Raw genomic sequence first — 21,681 nt, 5'->3', positions numbered from 1 at the left:
CCAACTCTTAAATGCCAATGATTTCCTACTTGGAACAACTTATAGAGGCTCATTGACTTAATTAGAATTCAGGAATTGTGGAAAGGTTGAAAAATTGCAGATCTGGAACCAAACACCTTAGCCTAACTTATCTCCCTACATAGTCATTTATCACTCAGTTCTCTGTGTGACTTAAAGTGGCTTTTAGGTAAACTCTTGGGATGTATAAATGGACTTCTGGCTTCCGATATCACAAAAGCTAAGAATGTTATCAGCCAGCATCAGTTGTCTATAGCAGAGATCTCTTCACACTTTTGCAACTTCTTGACTTGGTGTTTCCACCAACTTCTTTGAAAAGGGCCTTGATGTAGAACTTTTTTCTTTCTGTTCTTGCAAAAAGCTATTGAAATGGTTGCCATGTTAGAGTAGGTTATTTGGGTTGATCTAAATCCAGCCCATGCTCTCTTACATTTTGCTCCAGAATAAAACTCTCTTATTCCTTTTGCAGTGAGACCTGTGGTTCTGTTTTACACTGATAGGCAGATGATTCTCCTGGGATTTCCAAATTATCCAAACTTGCAGGAAGTTAAATGACTTGCTGAGAAGTCTTTGCTCTGTCAGGCAGGGAGGGCTCTGTCCCCCTGAGAGCATCCAGCTCAGGAATGAGAGGTTGCTATGCAAAGAAGCCAGGCACTCAAATGAGGCAGCCTTTCCATCCATTAAAAATGCATGGCTAACAAGTCAGCACGGCTTTAATGCAATTAGAGGCAAACCCTAATCTGGGACAATTAGGTGTGAGCAAATAGCTCCATGTGTCTGACTGGGAAGGTAGAGGGGCCTAAGTCCCATGCACCTTGAATTTCACCCACCTCCGTAGAGTCCTATGTTTAAAAACAGAGAGAACTTGACTTTCTGTTTGTACTACAGGGGCCTTCCCAACCCGAACTGTTTCACTTAACTGTCTGCTGGGTAATTCCAGGTTATTTACTTTCATTTGATCTCAGAGGGAAAGCAAGAAAAGGGGTTGTGAGAAAAGGAGAGACTGGAGGCTAGGGGTTGTGCCAGAGTGCTCTTCTTGGTAGCCATGACAGCTGGAGCCGCATCCTTCTCACTGCTGTTTGCCCTTCCGTGGCCGGAGGTTTAGTCACAGCAGAATGTCAGCGACCTTGGGGTGTGCTTCTGCTGTGTTAAATATCAGACTGGAGAAGTAGCTCAGTTGGCATTGTGCTTACCTAGCATGGATGATGCTTGGGGTTCTATTCCCAGAATTGCATCAAGTAGGCATGGGCCAGGGATGGACGGAATGGCACAAGAGCCCAACACATACAGCCCCAGCATTAAAGAAACAGAAGAATCATCCTAAAAACTTTTGTCAAATTGGGATTTAGTAGTGTTGGGATTGGAAGGAAGGCTACTAGACTTGATCAAATTGATCAAATTACATTATATGTATACATGAAGCTCTTACTTAATAAAAAATTCAGGGAAAAAAGAAGCAGGAGGATCAGAGTTCGAGGTCATATTTGGCTACACAAGGAGCTGGAGATGACTACCTTTGGGCTAGAACAAGACCCTGTCCTTAACAAACAATGGGACAAACATACTCCAAAGAAATGTCACCCGAACTGGGCGGGGGTCCAGAATATTTTTTTTTATGTTCACAGCGGCTTTATTCTTTGTTTTGCTTCGTTTTGTTTTTGTTTTTCCATGGAAAAATATATTATTATATATAACATATAATATTATATAATTAATGTATAACAGGGATTCAGAATCTGATAGCACAATGGGCATTAAGTTACATGCCAGCCTAGGACTTCAGGCCAGACAACTCAAATGTTGTCTTGCATTATCTATAAAGATAAAGAATTCCTTCCAAGGGGCTGGAGCAGACTCTTTTCTGGTGTCGAGCGATCTTCCCTAGGAGGGTGGTCTTAAAGCTGAAGTCACCCCACCAAGCTTGATCTGATGTCTCCAATGTTTCAAGCTGCTTGAAAATCTGAACTTACAGCTTAGTTAAAAGTTCTGGCTTGAGGCATTAAATGTTCTCATTAAAATGCAAATTTATTCCACACACAGCTGTCCCAGTTGTTTTCCTCTTGTTGTCATCTATTTCCTTTCTCTCCTCAGAATGTTTGACAATAATGAAGGCCAGACTACTCCATGATGCATCCCCAGCCCTCTGGTATAATATACCCAACACTCCAGTCTTTTATCCTCTTTTATCCGTCATTGCATGCATCTACTTATTCTCAGCCACTTGGTGAGATCTGAGCAGACAGATAGCAGACAGACAGGTAGCATGGTGTCTTCCTGCATAATTCAATCAGAAGGCAAATGAATGTAGGAGCACATGCTTGAGTGGAAGGTCACCCCAAATGGCATGTCTTGTCACTATTCCAGTGTAAGTTTCAATGTAGTTGGTACTGAAGGTGGCTGAGATCTGAGGCTTAAGATGCAGGGACAGACAGACAGGCTCACATGGGTCAAGATGAGGTGTAGTCCCTTCTTCACACACACACACACACACACACACACACACACACACACACACACACACACACACACACTTACTTCTCTTTATGAAAGGGCCCGTAACTGTAGTCTTGGTTGGACCTGATGGCAGAATTAAATGAGAAATGCTGGTCACAACACAAGGCAACAGCGCTACTCTGAATGGAGTACCTTGATGGACTTTATGGCTCCAATCTGTAGTAATTCTTAAGGGTGTGTGGGAGATTTAGGTTATGATAGAAGTGTGTTCCAGCAATCTCTAGTTAAGTATACGATTATTCCATGAGATTCCACTTATTTCAAACATGACTATCACATTCTCAAGATTAAATTTATGCTAGCAATTAATCACATTTTCAAGTTGCAGTGGTTTGAAAAGGAGTACCCACTCCCGCATAGACTCTTGTGTTTGAATGCTTGGCTCATGAGGAATGACCCTATAAGGGGTGTGGCCTTGTTGAAAGGAGTAGGTGTGGCCTTGTTGGAGGAAGTGCGTCACTGGTGGGGAGGGCTTTTAGGTCTCCTACGCTTGAACTATGTCCGGTGAGGCACACAGTCTCTTCCGCTGCCTGCTGATCAAGATGTTGAACTCTCATCTCCTTCTCTGGTAGCATGTCTGTCTGCTTGCCAGCTGCGTGCTTCCCACCATGACGACAGTGGACAAAACCTTTGAAACTGTAAGCCAGCCCCCATGAAATGTTTTCCTTTGCAAGCGTTCTGTGATTCTGGTATCTCTTTACCAAAACCGTAACCAAAACACAAGTTGAATAAAATAGTGGTGTTTGAGGTTTGAGACGTAACCTTAATAGTGTTAAGGTTTCCTGTTGACATTCAGTACAAATAACTTGATGCTTAGTCCTCTCCATAGCTGGCCAAGGACATCCAGAAGACAGTACTGGAACAACGTCTTGGGAAACAACATTCCTGTACCTTCTGGGAAATAGCTGACAGCGACATCAGCGTGGGGATCCTCCCGAGACTATTTTTAACTTGCTGCTTTTTTTATCCCTGGCAGTTTTTGTCAACTTTTTAGTGGTCACATTAGGCAAACCTGACATACTTGCTCTAGATCTGTAGAAAGCCATCAGGAAGCCCCATGGGCTTGGTGGCACACACACCTTTAATGATTACTTAGGTGACCAAAATAGAAGAATCTTGAGTTTGGCACTACCTCTGGGCTGCATAGGAAGACAGAGGTGGGGGGGGGGGCATCATTAAAATAAAGTGGCTCTGCCCAGCTTCCCTGCTTGTAACTCCCAGGCCCTTGCAGGTTCTGAATCCTCATTTGCACAGTCATCTGCTCATTTGCATTCTTGTTCACCCTCGTGTCCACCTTTCTGAGTAGTCATGATTGATTTATGATGACGTTCTTGGCTCCAATCTAGCTTTTTGCTGAACTGTTACTGAAAATGCTCCCTTCTTTCTAATTTTTGGAAAAGGGCCAGATCAGGTATTCAGCCTAGGGTCCTATGAGGCCCAGTTCCCAGTTCCCCTATCCCTTGACTACCTAGAAATAGGGATCAGTTTGCTTACTCTAGGGTTCATCAAAGGCTAGTCGCTATAGACAAAAGAATTTTGTAATCTGCTGAGGTGCCTGGTGCCTTACACAGAATTCCATTTAGGTCTCCAGTACTAAGTATGAGAACTACCAAGTGGTATTTCCAGAAATCAAAACTAGGTAGTTGACCATCGGTTGCCTCTGTCAATTCATTACCCACTTTGAGCCCCAGTTTCTTCATCAGAAAGATTATAATGTTATTTGTTTGAACTACACAAACCTGTCAATCATTCCTTAAAATCTAAAAATGGTAAATTTATATCACTTATGTAATATTCCCAATGGGTTATTTGTAAAATTAATAAACATGTGCTATAATTACAGTACTCATTTCATTTTCTTCATCTAAGAGTTCCTGAAGAGCAGTTAGCGTCCCATTATGGCTGCTTGGTAAAAACTATAGAAGAGAATTCTAAAAGCTTAGACATTGGGATATATTGATAAAATATTGTGGCCTCTCTGTCAAAAGTCTTGTCATTTTCTTTTTCTTTTTTTCTTTTAAAGTTGGCTTGATATGTTTGGGCTCAGGGGAATAGCCAGATCCTGGAACAGGCAATGTGAGCTGGAGGACCAAAGGTCTAGAATCTAGAGAAGGCTTCAGTGCCATACACACTGAGTGGGAGCAGACCAGACTGCTGAGGAAAGCTGAGATGAAACACATACTTTTATTCTCCAGGCAAGCTTCTGGCTAGCTTTGACTGCTGAATTCAAAGGTTCCCTGTTATCTGAAATCTCTATTTCTCCTAGGTAACACCAAACCTGGTGTCCCTATACTAACTGCTTCTGTATACATGTTTACCCCAGAAGGCAGTGTCTAGCAGCCTACCTTGTACCTTGCTACCTTGTATCCTAAGATGATGCACAATGGGCACACTGGCACAAAGACTATTATCGTTTACCCTGTGTCTGTAATAATCATGCTGTATTTACTGAATGCTTGCTGTTCTGTGGAAGCCATACAAACCCCATGAAGTACCTATTCTGATGATTACTGTTAAGGAACGGGGTCACAGAGAGAATAATGAGATAGCTCAGGGCTCCTCACTGGTTAAAAGACAGAGGCAGGGTTCTACCCCAGGCAGTCTGGCACCAAAGTCTGCCCATTAACTGTTTCTCTCCTTCTAATAGATGGGTGATTCTTGGCATCTGGCAAAGATGGAGATTAATGAAGCAGAGTTCAGGGGGGAAAGAAATTCACCATTCCAAAAGGAAAATAGGAATTTATCTCTTTGGCTTTGGATTGCTATTGTGAAAAGACCCGTCTTCATCTTCCGGGGATGGATGCTAGCCAGCCAGCCACAGGTAATTTAGAGAGTCTGGTGTTAGGGTCAGGAAATAGATAACCCAAACAGGATTCTGATGAAACTCATTCACTCAGAGCTCTCTAATTGGCTGAGCAGCCAACATGGCTGGCAGTCTTCGATATGGCTGTCATCCCCAGGATGGTGTGCACGGTCTCTTCCTGGTTCCCCAGCTTGACTGCGTCATCAGCATCCTGTATCTCTTCCTTCAGAAAAAGACGCAAAAGCCTCATGACATTTAAGCCTTGCTCCGGAGCCTCATTAGGGCAGAGCCAGGGGAGAAAAGTAATGAATGGCTGTGTCTCTATGAATGTGTAATGAGCAAATTCCTTCCACCAAGCCGGGCTGTGCAGAGACTGATGATTAAAGCCGTGAACAACAGACTTGGGCTGAGTGGGTCTGAATGGGGGGCTTGCTTTCATTCATATCTGCCTCCGATTTCTCGGCGCTGCACAGCCCTAGTGGAGCGTGACTCACTTAGCCTTGCCGTTTTACTTAAAATCCACCCTTCTGACGCCACGCCGGGCTGGAGTCAAGGCGGATTGTACCCTCCGCAGCCTCCCTAAGCACCACCTCCGCGCGCTAGAGAGAGGAGCTTGCCTCTAGCAATCACGTAAACACTTGCGTCTCTCTCCTTCCTCCTTGTAATTGAGAAGTTGCCAATGGCTTGCCTGGCAACGAGTCCGGAAATCGATTCTAATCACATCAGTACCAAGGAAATTATTTTTTAGGTTGGTTACAGTTTTAACATTCAGGTACCGCAGGCCCTGTTTCTGTGAAGTCTCTGGGACTGGGAGGTGAATGATAATCAGGTGTGCCTCTGCAGAATGCCTGGACCCTTCCAAAGCCTCCCTATCTTGCTTGCATAATTGAATCCTTTAGGCCATCCTCAGAGACCTTAGTCTTGCTAATACTTCCTTCATTTAGCAAATGAAAAAACAGAGGTTCAGCGAGGTTGAGGAAGTAGCTTAAGGCCACACAGCTAGACAGAAAGGCAGAATTCTACCTTAATTACTACGAATCCCTGCCTACCTAATGAATTCGTTCTCCAGTACATTTTGCTGTGGAGCAAAAGTGTTCTTTTAAAGATTTATTTCTGAGCCATGGAACATATAATGTCCTTGGATACAGGAAGAAGAAGGACGGGAGAAGACGCAATCGATAGATTTGAATTAAAAAAAAAAAGCGACATTAAACTGGATCCAAGGTTAAGCTACCATACATCACAACATTTCCTGACAACCAGACACTTGAAACATTACTGTATGTCTGAGCCCTTCTGCACCATTCATATTTTCCTATGTCAAACGTCTTGTGATGCCTCAATAAAAGAAGGTTTATATCAGTGCCTTAACTCGAGAATTTTATCATCTGTATCAGTTCATATCAGAAATCGTAAAAAATATAAAAATGTTAATAAATATCTGGTTTTGGTCTTGCAAGCTGCAGGACGTTCAGAACAAGGGCTTGAAGAGGATTTTCAAGCACGGAAAGATGCTGAAGATATACCAACGCCCCAGCTCTGTTTTCTTTATACGTCCTAGAGAATTGTACCAGGAATGAACTGCAGACTGCAGAAGTTGGCATTACTTAATGAAATGTCTATACTAGGCAAACAAGACATTTGCAATAGTCCCCTGGATGAAATGTCTATGCTCTAGAAATCATTAAGATCTACTTCTCTGAGCATAAGAACCTCCAGGAGAAAGCAAGTTAAGAGCTTTGTTTCTCTGTGCTGCTGCTTGCAAGGCTAGGGACACGCGTGTTACAGAGATGCTCCCCGACAGTGGAATTTAGGAAAGGGTAGATTATACAGACGACAAACAATTCAAGGAGAGTCATTGCTTTAACGGATGTATTTCCTGTTCACTCTTCACAGCTGTGAAAGTTCTGGAAGGCATCTGTCCCTGGCAAACTCTCAGGGACCAAGTCAAGTGACTAGCCACCACCACGTGCTTTGCCTGCCTCTGTGGTGAAGGTAGGGTACTGCTGTGACACGTCACTATCGGTGACTAGAACTTGTCAAATGGTATCACTTGGTCCCGGAGTGTAAGGAGGGAGAGTTGATGGAGGTCTCCAAAGCAAGAAGACATAGAAATACCTGGTGGCCAGCACTGAGAGCTGCACGATCTTATAATCAGAAGCCTCACATAGCGTCTCTTTGTAAATCTCTGAAGCTGCTCGTATGGGAGGTGCGTTGGGAGAAGCGTACAGCCATTTGCTCATAAACATGGAGTATTTATTGGCATGGGCTGGATACTAATTAAGAAAGATTTCATTAAGGGAACAAATCAAGACAAACATTTTCGATGAATCGAAGTGATGGAGGAGGCAGAAGATGTTCTAGACAAAGGATGCACGTGAAGGTGAAACAAAAGAAAACATAGAGGATAAAGAACCAGAATTGAAAATTCAGGGAGAGCGGAACCTGAAGACACTGGGAAGCAAAATCAAACAAAACCCAAAAACTCAAGCAAAATAACAATTAAGTAAACAACAACAGCAGCAAAAACAGTGGAAGACTTTGAATCATGGGACATTATCTCAGTAAATGCCAGCAAATCAGGAGAGACTGGTGATGGAAAAATCTTAAATATAATTTGCTGTGTTGTATTTAGGAATGGTCTCCCTTTCTTGTACTTAACAGTCAGCTGGTATAAACCTCATTGATTTTTTTTTTAAATTATTGAATATCTCAAGTCATTGGGTCAATAGTGCTTGAGTCCTGATTTATGCTAGAAGTAGAAATTACCTCTCTTAGGGTGTCAACATATTATTTCCTGGAGTAAAAAGACATGCATGGAAGGAGATAGGTGGGAGTTGCTGGGGAGGCAGGGAAGGAAATGTTGACAGCTAAATATAAGGGAATAGAAAAGAATAGGTATATCAGAAAGGTGCAACTGGGAGGAATTAGCGAAAGGTGAGGGTTATGGCAAGTGTCGGGGAGCAGAGGAAAGGGTATGGGAATGAGCCGAGAGATCATGATCTCACGGGTGTAACTGAGGGTCAGCTGTTGTAATTAGTCATGTAGGGGCTTTGAGAAGGTAATGTGTTTACTTGTAGATGTCATTATTTTAAAGTGTGAGTTTGGAGAGATCTTGTGCATAATGTGGGAGAAACACACAACCTCCCTGACTTTCTGACCTAAGAGATATTAAAGCCACCTGGGAAGGCAGCAACTGAACAACAGCACGTGTGGAACTGGAAGACTGCAAGTGTGATAAATACCTGCTGTGAGGCAGAAGTGGTCCCATGGAAGGATAGTCTGGAGATAACTGGTGTCTCAGGCAGGATTACTATAGCTGGGATGAAACACATGGTGAGAGCAATGTGGGGAAGAAGAGGTTTGTTTGCTTGTGTTCATCCTTGAAGGAAGTCAGGAACTTAAAGGGCAGGAACCTGGAAGTAGGAGATGACACAAAGGCCATGGAGGGGTGCTACTTACTGGCTTACTCACTCTGGTTTCCCCAGTCTGCCTTCTTAAAGAACCGAAGACCGCACTAGTCCAAAGGTTTTCCTACCTACAATGGTCTCGGCCTCCTCCATCAATCATTAATTAAGAAAATGCCCTAAGATTTGCTTACAGCTGGATCTTAGGAGGCATTTTCTTAATTGAGGTTCCCTTCTCTCAGGTGACTTTAGCTTGTGTCATTTTGGCATAAAACTAGCCAGCTCAACTGCCTTAGTCAAGGACAGGCTCTCTTGAGGAATGAGCTTCCTTTGGAACACAAGGTTGGCTAAACAATAGCAGGTGGTATGTATTTGAGGAGTCCAGAGACGGAGAGGATGGATGATCACTGGAAGTGGGATGCAATTTTAGTCTTATATTGGATTAAACCCAAGATTGGACCTCTGGAATAGGACCCAGTACTGTGACTCATGAAGAGAATTTAATAGAACCATTTCACATAGGGAAAACAAGCTATTAGGGGAGGCACGTGAGTCTGGGCTCAGAAAACAAAGCTGAAATTTGTTGGATATAGCCTTAGAGTTCAGAACTGGACTCCTTGGTGATGAGGAAATACCGCTCAGTATTTATCTGTCTAAACTCGGAATTCGAAGTACTTGGAGGTATTAGATTACTGCCCATTGTAATACTGTTGGCCCTCTCATTCATAGGTCCAGTCACAGTAGGTACAACCAATAGTGGATTGAAAATACTTGAAAACCAATTGGGTTCATGTTGGAGATGCATAGAATTCTCTTAAAAATAATTTTCTAGCAATACATTTTAATGATTCTTTACAAAGCACCTGTATATTGAGAGAATATGAAGAGGCACAAAATGACAAGCTACAGTGGCATTTGTAGGAGAAAGCTTTGGGTTCAGGAACCTCGATTCACCCCCCACCATCTAGAAGTGCTGCAAACCTTTCTCTGAGGGAGGGAGCATTCACACTGGTAGCAAAGGCTGAGTGAACTGTGAAAAGTCATCTGGAGAATCTATGGGAGTCCTGGATACAGAATGCTGAACTTAATTCCCAAGATGCAGTGCTTTAATCTTAAACACTATTCTGTCCCTCTGCACTGCTGATTAAAAGGAGGGGTAGGAGAGTTTAGGTAGGTGATTTTTTTTCCAAATGGAAAATATTCCTATTGATATATTTGCATGTACATGATGAAAATATTGATTCACAAAAAACCAGTTATGCCAGAAGATTCTGAAAGGTTGAGACATTCTGTGTGGTTTTAAGCAAGGTAATTAACTTCCAGGGCACATACTTCCTTCCTAAGATCCACTGAAGGAGCAGATGCCCAAAATATTCATGGTATCAGACCAAGAGAATGGTACTTGAGTTTTCTCCAAGCACCAGATGGCTCCAAATTCCAAAGTCAGTGGAGAAGAAAGTCTGACTTTGTTTGGCTTTCAAAATTGTCATTGATGGTTTAGGAGAAAGACACATTTTATTACCCAAGTAGACAAAGGCGATGCTGTGTTATGACAGATGCCTATTGCACAATGAGAAAGCAGTCAAGAGGCAGAGGAAGCTGAGATGCTGCCGCCTTATCTAGACCCGCCCATCAGGATGGAAATTCTAGACCCGCCCATCAGGAGGGAAATGATGAGCAAGACTTACAAAGCGCGTTGCTAAGAAAGGATCCATTTTACTCATGTTCAATTTCTAACTCAACTACTAGGAAAACATTTTGCTAACTAAGAGAGAGCTTAGAAAAACATAGTTTCTCTAGTGAGGGAAAATTTCCTTTTAAGAAAAAAAAAGTCTGCATTTGATTTACTAGCATTTCTTGCAGCCTAGTTGAATAAAGACAGTTCATTTGCATAAAGATACGTTGAAAGCACTAAACACTTCCAAGAGGAAATGTATGAAGCTTTGGCAGAAGAAAGGAGAAAACCTGACTTCAACTAAACACACTGTATTTTGGGACGGCATTTATATTCAAAGCTCTGGGCTGGGCACAGGGGTATAGAGCAGAGATCCCATCTCCCAGAAGCAGTTGGACTTTTATCTGGGGTATTACTATATAGCAAACAAAAACATCCTGTTTCTGTTTTTTTTTAAAACCCTTTCCTTCAAGGGAGATAGAAAAATACTTCACTGCACTATATTTTAAAAATTTACCTTTAATTATGTGTCTCTCTGTGGGTATGTGCACATGAGCCCATAAGCCCACAGAAGCTGGAAAAGGGGGTCGGATCCTCTGAAGTCGGACTTACAGGCGCCTGTGATGCTTCTGATGTGGATATTAAGAACTATTTGAGCCTAGTTCAATATTCTTGAAATATCTACAACATATCTATTTTACAAAGTAAGAAACTGAGGTTCATAAATAAATAAATGGACCATTAGTAAAGAAAAATAATTACTATTGCACCATCTCTGCAGCCCCTGTTCATTTATTGAGAATCTTATGACTCTTAAGACTCTATCTTATGGGGTTGGGGATTTAGCTCAGTGGTAGAACGCTTGCCTAGCAAGCGCAAGGCCCTGGGTTCGGTCCCCATCTCCGAAAAGAAAAAAAAAAAAAAAAAAAAAAGAGAGAGAGACTCTATCTTATGACCGGAACATTTGTTCTGTAAAAAAAATAAACAAACAGTTCCTAAAAGAAGTTCAGCAAACTCTGGAAACAAAGCATGTAGGAGACAAGGAGTATACCAGTGGTCCCAAAGGTGGAGGAACACAGAAGTTAGAAGGAGTCAGAGAGGTGGGAATAAGCAGTGAGTGACAGGTAAGAACAAGGAGACTCAGTTTTCCCTGCCCAGTCCTGGTCTGGAAAATTAAGCAGAGGCTGGATTCATGGGTATTGGAGAAGGAGGTCTAGTCCGAGATGCATCTCTTTTAAGAGTCAGATGGCAGAGGAAAGGCACTGAACAGGGAAGAACAGGAAAGAAAGAAGAGTTACAAGACACACTGGCTTTCTGGATCTTAATTGGTCTCATATAAACTGAACTGAAATGAGAAATGAAATGGAAGAGAGAATAGCTTTGTGTTAAAAAAAAGATTGCTAAGGTAGGGGATTGCTAGTAAAATATTAGGAAAATCAAAATCTCAGTCTAGATGAATATTAAATTCAGTATCGAAATAAAGTGACCAAACGTAAAGAGATTCTGATGATAGAAATAAATTAGTTTATCCTAATTACCTAAATTGTGAATGATTAGCTTGAACTTAGTGGCACCATGCTGCAAGCTAATTTAGTAAAAACCATTATCTTACATAGTGCATAATTATGTTGAAATGTTCATGATACAGAGATTCATTTCTTGGAGGCTATGATAGTTGGGAACTCAGACTGAACTGAAAATTAATTTTTTTTTGTAAGAAATATTTGGAATGGTCTCCTCTCAGGCTCAGCGATGTAAGAGATGTCTAGGTTATTTTTAGTGCTTTGCACATGCTCAAATATTTCACATCCATAAAAAGGTTGCTTTCAGCATATTATTGCATTTTAGCTTCTTCTCTAAAGAGATTTCTCTTAGGGAATAGCTCCATTTAGAACCAATAAGGACTGGCAAAAATCTCACGACTTAGAAGAAAAATGTATCATACTGGAGAAATTATTAAAAAGACACCAGGCTGGTAAATGGTATTTTCCAAAATTCGTAAGTGTCTGGTTGTTTAGGAGATAGCATATTTTACCATATCGAAGAGATAATCTGATGTTAATTATTGCTTGGCCTTTCTGCTGCCCTGGACAGTTGTCCAAGCCATGTTATCTCAGCAGTGTCAAGGATTATTTAGTCCTTGACAATTTTTCTCTACATCTTAGTCTTGGGTCTTTAATGCCATGCTCATTCCTATGCTGACATCACCTAGATTTCGCCTGAATCACAATCTTTATCGGACACACTGATGAAAAGATCTAGGTTTAAATCTTATTATTTTTCTTTACCAAATGTGAGCTCAGAAATCATGGTCCATTTATTTACTTATGAACCTCAGTTTCTTACTTTGTAAAATAGATATGTTGTCCATTTCAAGAATATTGAACTAGGCTTAAGTATGGTGCATAGGATACAATGGATCTCTGTAAAACCAGGGATCTATGACTAACATCATAAGGTAGGGGAGCTCAGTTACCTACCCAATGGCTCATTGCTCCCCCTACAACCTAACTCTAATGGAGCTAGTAGTCTCAGGGATCAACATCTGACATCTCACTTCTTGAACACTTGGACAAAGTTTTGCATCCATTGTGAACTCTTCTTATGTGTACTCACACATATATTCTTGTGGTTGCCTATGAATTATGCATGTGTGTGGAGGTCATCGATTCACATTCAGTTTCTTCCTCATCACCACTGCTACAATTTCTTCTCCTCCTTCTCCTTCTCTTCATCATCCTGTTCCTGCTCCTTCTCTTGCTCTCTCTTGTCTTCCTCCTCCTCTTTCCCTTCCTTCAATTCCTTTTCACTGAATTTGGAGCTTGATGGTTTAGCAAACCGACTGTCCAGCAAGTCACAGGAATTTGTTTGTCTCTGCCTTTCCAGCGCTGGGGGAAGAAGTAATATGCCTTGCACCTGGCTGAATGCAACTGATCAAACTCAGGTCCTCAAGCTTGGGTAGCAAGTGTTTAACTGAGCCATCTCCACTGAACCTGTTCTTTTTTATTATTAAAGACATTTGGAGGTAAGAGGCTGTTTGTAGGACTTTTAAAACACCATGGATTTTGGTCTTTGTCCAATAAGTTCAGTAGTGTTTGAGTGAATTAACTTGGACAAGAGTGATCTTCCGGACAGCGCTTCAGACCTATTCTGAATCGACTCACCGTTTAAGAATAATTAACCATGTGGAATTTCTAAGGCTGTGTCGATACTGGTAAATTCAACTGATCATATAGAACTGCTAGACAGAAAATTAAGTGAAACCAGTGGGACGTAAAGTGAATAAGTAAGTCATAAACAAAGAAATAAATTTTAAAAGTTAAGTGAAACCCGGACCATCTTTGTTAAGACTTCGAGAATGTGATCTGTGTACAAAGCTAAAATCCAAGCAAATGACCTCATGCTACTAAAATGTTGCCTTGATAACAAACCATGTGTACACAAGTCTTTTCAACCTAGCACTTGACCATGCTCTACAAGCTCACGGTGAAGCATCACTACACACCAGTACATTGGATACGCAGCCCCAGAATGTACCAGTGAGTTCCCTGTGAATCCAGGTGTGATGGTCTCTCATCACTGAGGAAAATTTCCCAGAGCAAAGAGAGGTCAGTGAGGACTACCTTCTGTGAGATTTTTAACTTCATAAGTTTTTTTAACTAGCTTAGTATTGATTTCATAGTCATCAGTTTTGAACAGTTCAACAGTGTTTTGTAGTAGGAAGTCTTACAAACCTAATAAGAGATTGGCTTAGGCCTATTAGCTGGAAGTCTTACCTCATCACGCTCAATTACTAAACAGTCAACTAGTAAGCCACAAACCTTTCAAAGCTTTCCGAATGGCCTCCTCTTTAGCACTTTCCAATGTATATTAAAATAATTTATCTTTCATTCCCATTGACCAAAGCCTTCTTAAAGCCAGAAAGCTATATTCATTTTCCTGTCTCCAGTAGTTCAAAAAATATCTGGTACCTCATAAGCATTAGAACTCTGTTCATGGGTAGATAAGATTGGAATGGGATTGTTAAGTGAGAAGGGACTTTTAGAGGACCTCACCCAACAAGATTTCTTTCACGTTTTCAAAAATATACTTCAATATATACAGGGTTAGAGGACTCACATCTTTAATAAAATAAAGTTAAAAATTTAGATCTCTATAAATTATTAAAGTACCTAATCAGGTTCCATGGCAAAGCCCAGCCACAGTTATGAATTATAAAACCATGAAGCAGTGAATTAACTCCTACGTTGTCCCGAGTGGGTCTCATTTATTAAAGTTATTTGCCCCAACTTACTCAACCAGAACCTAAAAGTATTTGTGACGTACTATGTTGTCTTGATGGCAAGAAGGTCTAGGCATATGAAAATCAATTTCTCTCTCTCTCTCTCTCTCTCTCTCTCTCTCTCTCTCTCTCTCTCTGCCTTCCTAGTAGGCAGTGTGGTTTTTGGAGCACACAGTTTCTTAGCCATCCCTTGCAACATCAGATAGTACTGAAGATTTGAACGGACTCATATGTAGGTATCAACAACTTGAACGTCTTGTGAGCACTCATTTTGAGCACTGTGCTGGAAGTATTCCGCTCGATTCTCATATGAAAAATAAGCATCTCACCTTTTTTGTTCAAACAAACCAGAGTTTTAAATCAGTTCTTCCTGGAGTCATGACATGAAATACAATCTTTTATATTTGCAAATATTCTGTTCATTGTGGCTGCACCAGGAAATGAGGACGCATTTCTTTATGGGAACAAATAGAAAGATAGTCATTATCTGTAAAACTCTTATAACAATGACATGGCAGCAATCGCAAGAAACCCTTCTAAACAAGGCGTGAAAACGCAGGCGAGATGTCCTTGCAATTAGTCATGTCTGACAGATTTCTTTCTTTCTAAGGGAATTTGTGCTGGATATTTTATTTTGAGCCTCGGAGATTCTGATAAAAGAAGGGGGAAAAAAAAGTAAGCTGTAGTTTTTGCTACATAAGACAGGTGGCGTAAGCATGCAATGCTTTAAAAAAAATATCTAAAGTGATTGTTTTCTCTCGGATTCTTTGAAAAAGCTCGCCTGCGCTGGGGTTTGAGGCTGAGCCGGTGACGTCAGCGAGGAATGCGGAGTCAGGCGCCCAGGCTCGCTATAAGCCGAGGAGCTGTCCGGTGCTGAAACGGCCCGAGCCCTCACTCGGCGGCAGAGAGGAGCATGCTTGGAGCCTTCCACACAATATAAGACAGAGGTAAGACTGCTTTCTCTTCTATTTACTAGAAAGTTCTTAATTGCGTATCTCTTCCTGTTTTCCCAGATGAGAGGAAAAAGATCGTTGGCAAGCTTATATTGATAGACTAACCGGACAACCTGCTGCTTTTCAGGCAAGGATACTCTAAATGTGTGCATACATGAGGGATGTTGTCATTTACAGGTCTTGTCAGAGACATTAACTATAATGTTATTGAGCAAAACTGTATGCAAGGACCTCTCCTTGCATAGTTGCAAAGTTGAGGATTTTAATGTCAACGTGCCGATTAATGTAAAGTTAACCGAACCTTATGTTTTGATTCTTTTCCTACCGTGTTGATTTTTCTCTCTCATGAGTCAGATATAGAGCCAAAAATATAATTTATGTGCTTAATAATCCTAACAGTCAGTTTACAAGGATTCAAATGCCATTAATCATGTGAGTCACAGAGGCAAAAATTTAGATTTGTTTTTTTCTTTGATATTCACCTTATGGGAACTCTGAATTAATTATTAATTATTTTACGAACTGGTATATTCTAGAAAGGCTTATGTTATTATGTGCTGAGTTTAGTCTTGAGAAAGCAGCTTAGAATAATTTTGAACATTGATTTTTTTCCTTTTCAAAGGTGAACTATTTCTTTGTGGGAAAGGTTTATGTTACTGTGAATGACAGAGAAATGATAACTTTGAATCCAGGGAAGAAAACATGTAGATGCATATAGACTGTGGTTGTAATTTTTGTGCGTTGGTTGGAAAAGCTGATGTGTTACTTGCTGAAGAGGTTGATTGAAACAAATTTGTTTCTGTTTATCCTAACTAGGTAGGTTGTGTGTTGATGGTTCAGCGTCAATATTTCATCTGATTTCATAGGAAAGGCGTTTTTACTGTAAGGGGCATTGGTAATAGCTGTCTGAGGAGACACAGTGTTCCTGCCATTTGGACTTCAGAAAATTAAATTTCAGTCAAACACGGTGTAAAATGTTAGAACTATTAAAGCCATGTCCACTGCTTGCAAGGGAAGCTCCTGGGGGAAGTGAAGTCCTTTGAGTGTTAGAAGCAAGAACGGTGTCATCTGAAGTAAACCAGAGTCAATGACGAGATGGCCATGCCTGCCAGGCTGTGATTCAAACTGCAATGAGCAGTCTTTCTTAATTCTACAAAAAAAAAAAAAAAAAAAACAAAAAAAAAAAACAAAAAAAAAAAAAACAAAAAAACAAAAAAAAAACCCCAAAAAAACAAAAAAACAAAAACAAAACAAAAAAAAACCCCAAAAAAACTCCCTCCAAAGTAGTGGCTTCACAGATAATCATGTAATCCGCATGTTAAGATGTGTTAAGAATATGTCAAGATAATGATCTTAAAGCAAATACACTTAATATGGTTTTCAAGATAACATGTAACCTGACAGTGGTGAAACCTGATTGCCAGAGCTAAATCAATCCTGAAATAATATGAAATATTATATATATTATATATACATATACATATGTTGATGTATATATATAACCTTTATTGAAACTTAATTATATCACTCGCAAGTTTATGAATACAGTTTCTTGAAGTAAGCATTTGTTTATCTTGAAAACATTCTGTGTATGCTTAAATAACCCACTTGGTGATCATTTTGATCAGCCTATATATGTATGCATGCAAAGGAAGTTTCTATGCCTGCAACCTATTGACAGTTCGAAAAAAATCATAACATTATCAGCAAGATCTGTTAAGCAAAATGTTGACATTTAATCTAACAGGAAATTATTTTCACATAACTTTCCTTATTTGTCACCAAACCATGTTGCATTGAAGGCATGAATAAACGTATACATTTATGTGCATTTGGTTACAGAAGAATTTGCAAGGACTTAAATAGCTTCTCCAGTTTTCAGCAACGCCCAGCAGGAAACATACAAGTGATTCCTCTTACTAATCCATCTGTGAGATTTTAAAAATATTGAAGAAAAAAATGAATGAAGGTTTTTTCTTTTCTTTCTTCCTTTTTTTTAAGTAGGAAGAATTCAACAAATCGTCTATGTTTATCTAAATTGGGAGTTACATAGTGGTTATTTTCAGATTTTCTAACAGTGTGTGTGAGTCACTTAAGATTTCACAGGTCCCTATAAAAATAGACAGAGACATGAGACAAACTGAATCTGAACACTCAAAAGCTTAGAAATAGACTAGTTAAGTAAACTTATGTTCTCTCTGTAGCATCTGTTTGTTTACTCTACACTAGAGGAAGGATGAAAAATATAACCATAATTGCATTTGCAAGTCAGCCATAATACAATTACTTGAAGATTGGCACATAGAAAAATTTAAAAGTGTAGGTTATTAATTTTCCAGGTTTCCACAAAAAGCTTTCTTGGTTTAGCATACTAGCTGAGACCTGAGAGAACCCAGGTTCTGGGGATTAGTAGCCAACTGCTGGATTTATCATTCACTGAGTTGACCAGGACCCGTGCACAAGGCACTCAGTGTTATTGCCACTAATATGTTATATTGCATCACCATACATAGCTGTTGCATTTCTACAACAAAATTGGGTGTCTAACTCAGAGAATAAATCAAACAGGTCATTATTTTGACACAATCTTATGGGATAACTATATGTATATGTACATGTGTTATGGTAAATTATTTTCAAATAGATTTTAATAGAATGCTAGTTGAAGAAATTGCAATACATTAGTTTTGTTTTGTTGAAAAGAAACATGATAAAAGTCAAGCTGCTAGTTTGTAAATGAAAGACACAAAATTTCAGAAGCTCCCTGTCAGTGTTTTTCTTCAAGAGACTGTCAGACAAGCTTGATGCAAATGAGTAATGATTTTCCTATAGATTTCATTGGTTAGTTTGTGAAGATCATATAGGAAATATTAATTAACTTTAGATAGTTCTCCTATGTGTAGTATGAAATTATTTCTTCTCTATTCTCCATTGTGGTTTGTGTTTTTCTTTCTTCCCATTGTGACTTCCGGCTTGTATCCTTTGTGATCATTTGTATTTTCTATGTTTTCAGGAAAATTTTAAGACATGGCTGAATCGAAGGCTTACCGATTTGGAGCAGTTCTGCTTCTTATCCACTTAATTTTCCTTGTCCCTGGAACCGAAGCAGCTTCCTTCCAGCGAAACCAGCTGCTTCAGAAAGAACCAGACCTCAGATTGGAGAATGTCCAGAAGTTTCCTAGTCCAGAAATGATCAGGGCTTTGGAGTACATAGAAAAGCTCAGGCAGCAGGCCCACAGAGAAGAAAGCAGCCCAGACTACAATCCCTACCAAGGCATCTCTGTTCCCCTTCAACTCAAAGAAAACGGAGAAGAAAGTCACTTGGCAGAGAGCTCAAGGGATGTCTTGAGTGAAGACGAGTGGATGCGGATAATACTTGAGGCTTTGAGGCAGGCTGAAAATGAGCCGCCATCTGCCCTCAAGGAGAACAAGCCCTATGCCTTGAATCTGGAGAAGAACTTCCCTGTGGACACGCCTGATGACTATGAGACTCAACAATGGCCTGAGAGGAAACTCAAGCACATGCGGTTCCCTCTCATGTATGAAGAGAATTCCAGGGAAAACCCCTTCAAACGCACAAACGAAATAGTAGAAGAACAGTACACACCCCAAAGTCTTGCTACCCTGGAGTCTGTGTTCCAAGAGCTTGGGAAACTGACAGGGCCAAGCAACCAGAAGCGTGAGAGGGTTGACGAGGAACAGAAGCTCTACACGGACGATGAAGATGACGTGTACAAGACCAACAACATTGCCTATGAAGATGTGGTCGGGGGAGAAGACTGGAGTCCTATGGAGGAGAAAATAGAGACTCAAACCCAGGAAGAGGTGAGAGACAGCAAAGAGAACACAGAAAAAAACGAACAAATCAATGAAGAGATGAAACGGTCAGGGCACTTGGGGCTCCCAGATGAAGGTAACCGGAAAGAGAGCAAAGACCAGCTCTCAGAGGACGCCTCCAAGGTCATCACCTACTTGAGAAGGTTAGTGAATGCTGTGGGCAGTGGGAGGTCCCAGAGTGGGCAAAACGGGGACAGGGCAGCCAGGCTTCTTGAGAGGCCCCTTGATTCTCAGTCTATTTATCAGCTGATTGAAATCTCCAGGAATTTGCAGATACCCCCTGAAGACTTAATTGAGATGCTCAAAGCTGGGGAGAAACCAAATGGGTTGGTGGAGCCCGAGCAGGATCTGGAGCTTGCTGTTGACCTAGATGACATCCCGGAAGCTGACATAGACCGCCCAGACATGTTTCAAAGTAAGACGCTCTCCAAGGGTGGGTATCCCAAGGCACCTGGTCGAGGTATGATGGAGGCCTTGCCAGATGGCCTCAGTGTTGAAGACATTTTAAATGTTTTAGGGATGGAGAATGTAGCAAATCAGAAGTCCCCATATTTCCCCAACCAATACAGCCGAGACAAGGCTCTGCTGAGGCTTCCTTATGGTCCTGGGAAATCTAGAGCCAACCAGATTCCCAAAGTAGCCTGGATCCCAGACGTTGAAAGCAGACAAGCCCCCTATGACAATCTGAATGATAAGGACCAAGAATTGGGAGAGTACTTAGCCAGGATGCTAGTTAAGTACCCTGAGCTCATGAATACCAACCAGCTGAAGAGAGTGCCCAGCCCAGGCTCCTCAGAAGATGACCTCCAAGAAGAAGAGCAGCTCGAGCAGGCCATCAAGGAGCATCTGGGTCAAGGAAGCTCCCAGGAAATGGAGAAACTGGCCAAGGTGAGCAAAAGGATCCCTGCAGGATCCCTGAAGAATGAGGATACCCCAAATAGACAGTACCTGGATGAAGATATGCTCCTGAAAGTGCTAGAGTATCTCAATCAAGAACAGGCAGAGCAGGGAAGGGAACATCTTGCCAAACGGGCCATGGAAAACATGTAAACAGCTTTAATGCCCAATTTCCCTTCTTTTCCCCAAGTGAATCCCCTCCCTTTCTCTTAAGTGTGTTAATCTCTATCCTGTTAACACTGTAATATCTTTAAGTGATGTACAAGCAGATGACTCCAGATAGTTTTGGGGATCTGCTTTACTTATTCTGAGCTGTTATGTTGTGTATGGATGTGTATAAATGTTATGACTCTCAGATTTAAAAAATATGTCCTTTATTCAAGAAAGATATCTATGATAGTGTTGACTAATGTATCCAATGGTCATGGTATTGACAATGCTCACATATGATGAAGAGTATCCTATAATTATCTTGGAAGTTTTTAACATTTATTGAATTATTTTGTTACTGTCTGTAGTGTTTTGTGGAGTTCTGGAGCAAAATCAATAAAGCATTATAAATATATAGTTTTACTTATAAGGCCTTTTCTATCGTGTGTTTTATTGTTGATTAATAAATGTTATTTCTGGATACTTTTGGACTTTTATTCTGGAAACCAGAGACAAGTGGTATAGATCAAGCAGCATGGAGGCAGAGGAGAAAATTATTGTCCACAGGCAATCCAGGTAAGAAATGAGTCTCATATGTGAACATATTTTCTGCCTACAGGATGCCGTGAACATTCTCCAAAAACCTTATGTTTATTCATGTTTTCCACATACCCCATTAACAAAATAAGACTTTGGGTACAATTCTTACACTTTACATCCCTTTATATAAATAAAAGGCATTAAACTTTTCACACACATCACAATATTAAAATGAACGAAAAGAGGGAAGAGGGGAAAAAGGAGAGGAAGGGAGGGAGGAACAGGATAGGAGAGAAGGAAAGAACAAAGATGGGGAGGGAGGGGAGGGAGGAGGGGAGGTAGGAAGGGGAGAAGAAGGGGGAAGATAGAGTGGGGAACTAAGAGAAGAAGGAAGGGAGAGAGGGAGGGAAGGAGGAAGGAAAAATAGTTGCTGGGTATACAGTAATCAGAAAGGACTTCAGATTTGGAGGCTGCACACTCTCAGGTCACAGGAATTCCCCAAAGAAAATGCCTATTGCAGATGAGCGAACTCTCACAGGCAAGGTGAGAACTGCCTGGGACGTACCATATATTCTCTGTCTCCTGCTTTGCTGCATCAGGGCATG

General features: G+C 40.8%; 1 protein-coding gene across 4 annotated transcripts; it reads left to right on the top strand.

The window, feature by feature from the left end:
• The first annotated feature begins 15,574 nt into the window (after positions 1 to 15,574).
• Scg2 (secretogranin II) lies at positions 15,575 to 20,966 on the top strand. Of its 4 annotated transcripts, none has more exons than XM_087564733.1 (3): positions 15,575 to 15,646; positions 18,666 to 19,632; positions 19,753 to 20,966. In XM_087564733.1, the coding sequence occupies exons 2-3, from the start codon at positions 18,680 to 18,682 to the stop codon at positions 20,537 to 20,539; spliced, it is 1,740 nt and encodes a 579-aa protein (XP_087420859.1). In that variant the 5' UTR covers positions 15,575 to 15,646; positions 18,666 to 18,679; the 3' UTR covers positions 20,540 to 20,966. The 4 variants fall into 4 exon arrangements, with proteins under 4 accessions (XP_087420859.1, XP_087420860.1, XP_087420858.1 ...); XM_087564734.1 differs by having other exon boundaries at positions 15,575 to 15,779; XM_087564732.1 differs by having other exon boundaries at positions 15,575 to 15,779; positions 18,666 to 20,966.
• The last annotated feature ends 715 nt before the right edge of the window (positions 20,967 to 21,681 follow it).

This window comes from Rattus norvegicus, chromosome 9 (genome assembly GCF_021556685.1).
Source record: "Rattus norvegicus strain SHRSP/BbbUtx chromosome 9, alternate assembly SHRSP_T2T, whole genome shotgun sequence".
Lineage (NCBI taxonomy): Eukaryota > Metazoa > Chordata > Mammalia > Rodentia > Muridae > Rattus > Rattus norvegicus.
The sequence above is the reverse complement of the archived record's forward strand: the minus strand, read 5'-3'. Positions and strand labels throughout refer to the sequence as shown.

Excerpts from the sequence above, each read along its gene's own strand:
- Scg2 (XM_087564732.1), top strand. The coding sequence starts at position 18,680 with ATGGCTGAATCGAAGGCTTACCGATTTGGAGCAGTTCTGCTTCTTATC.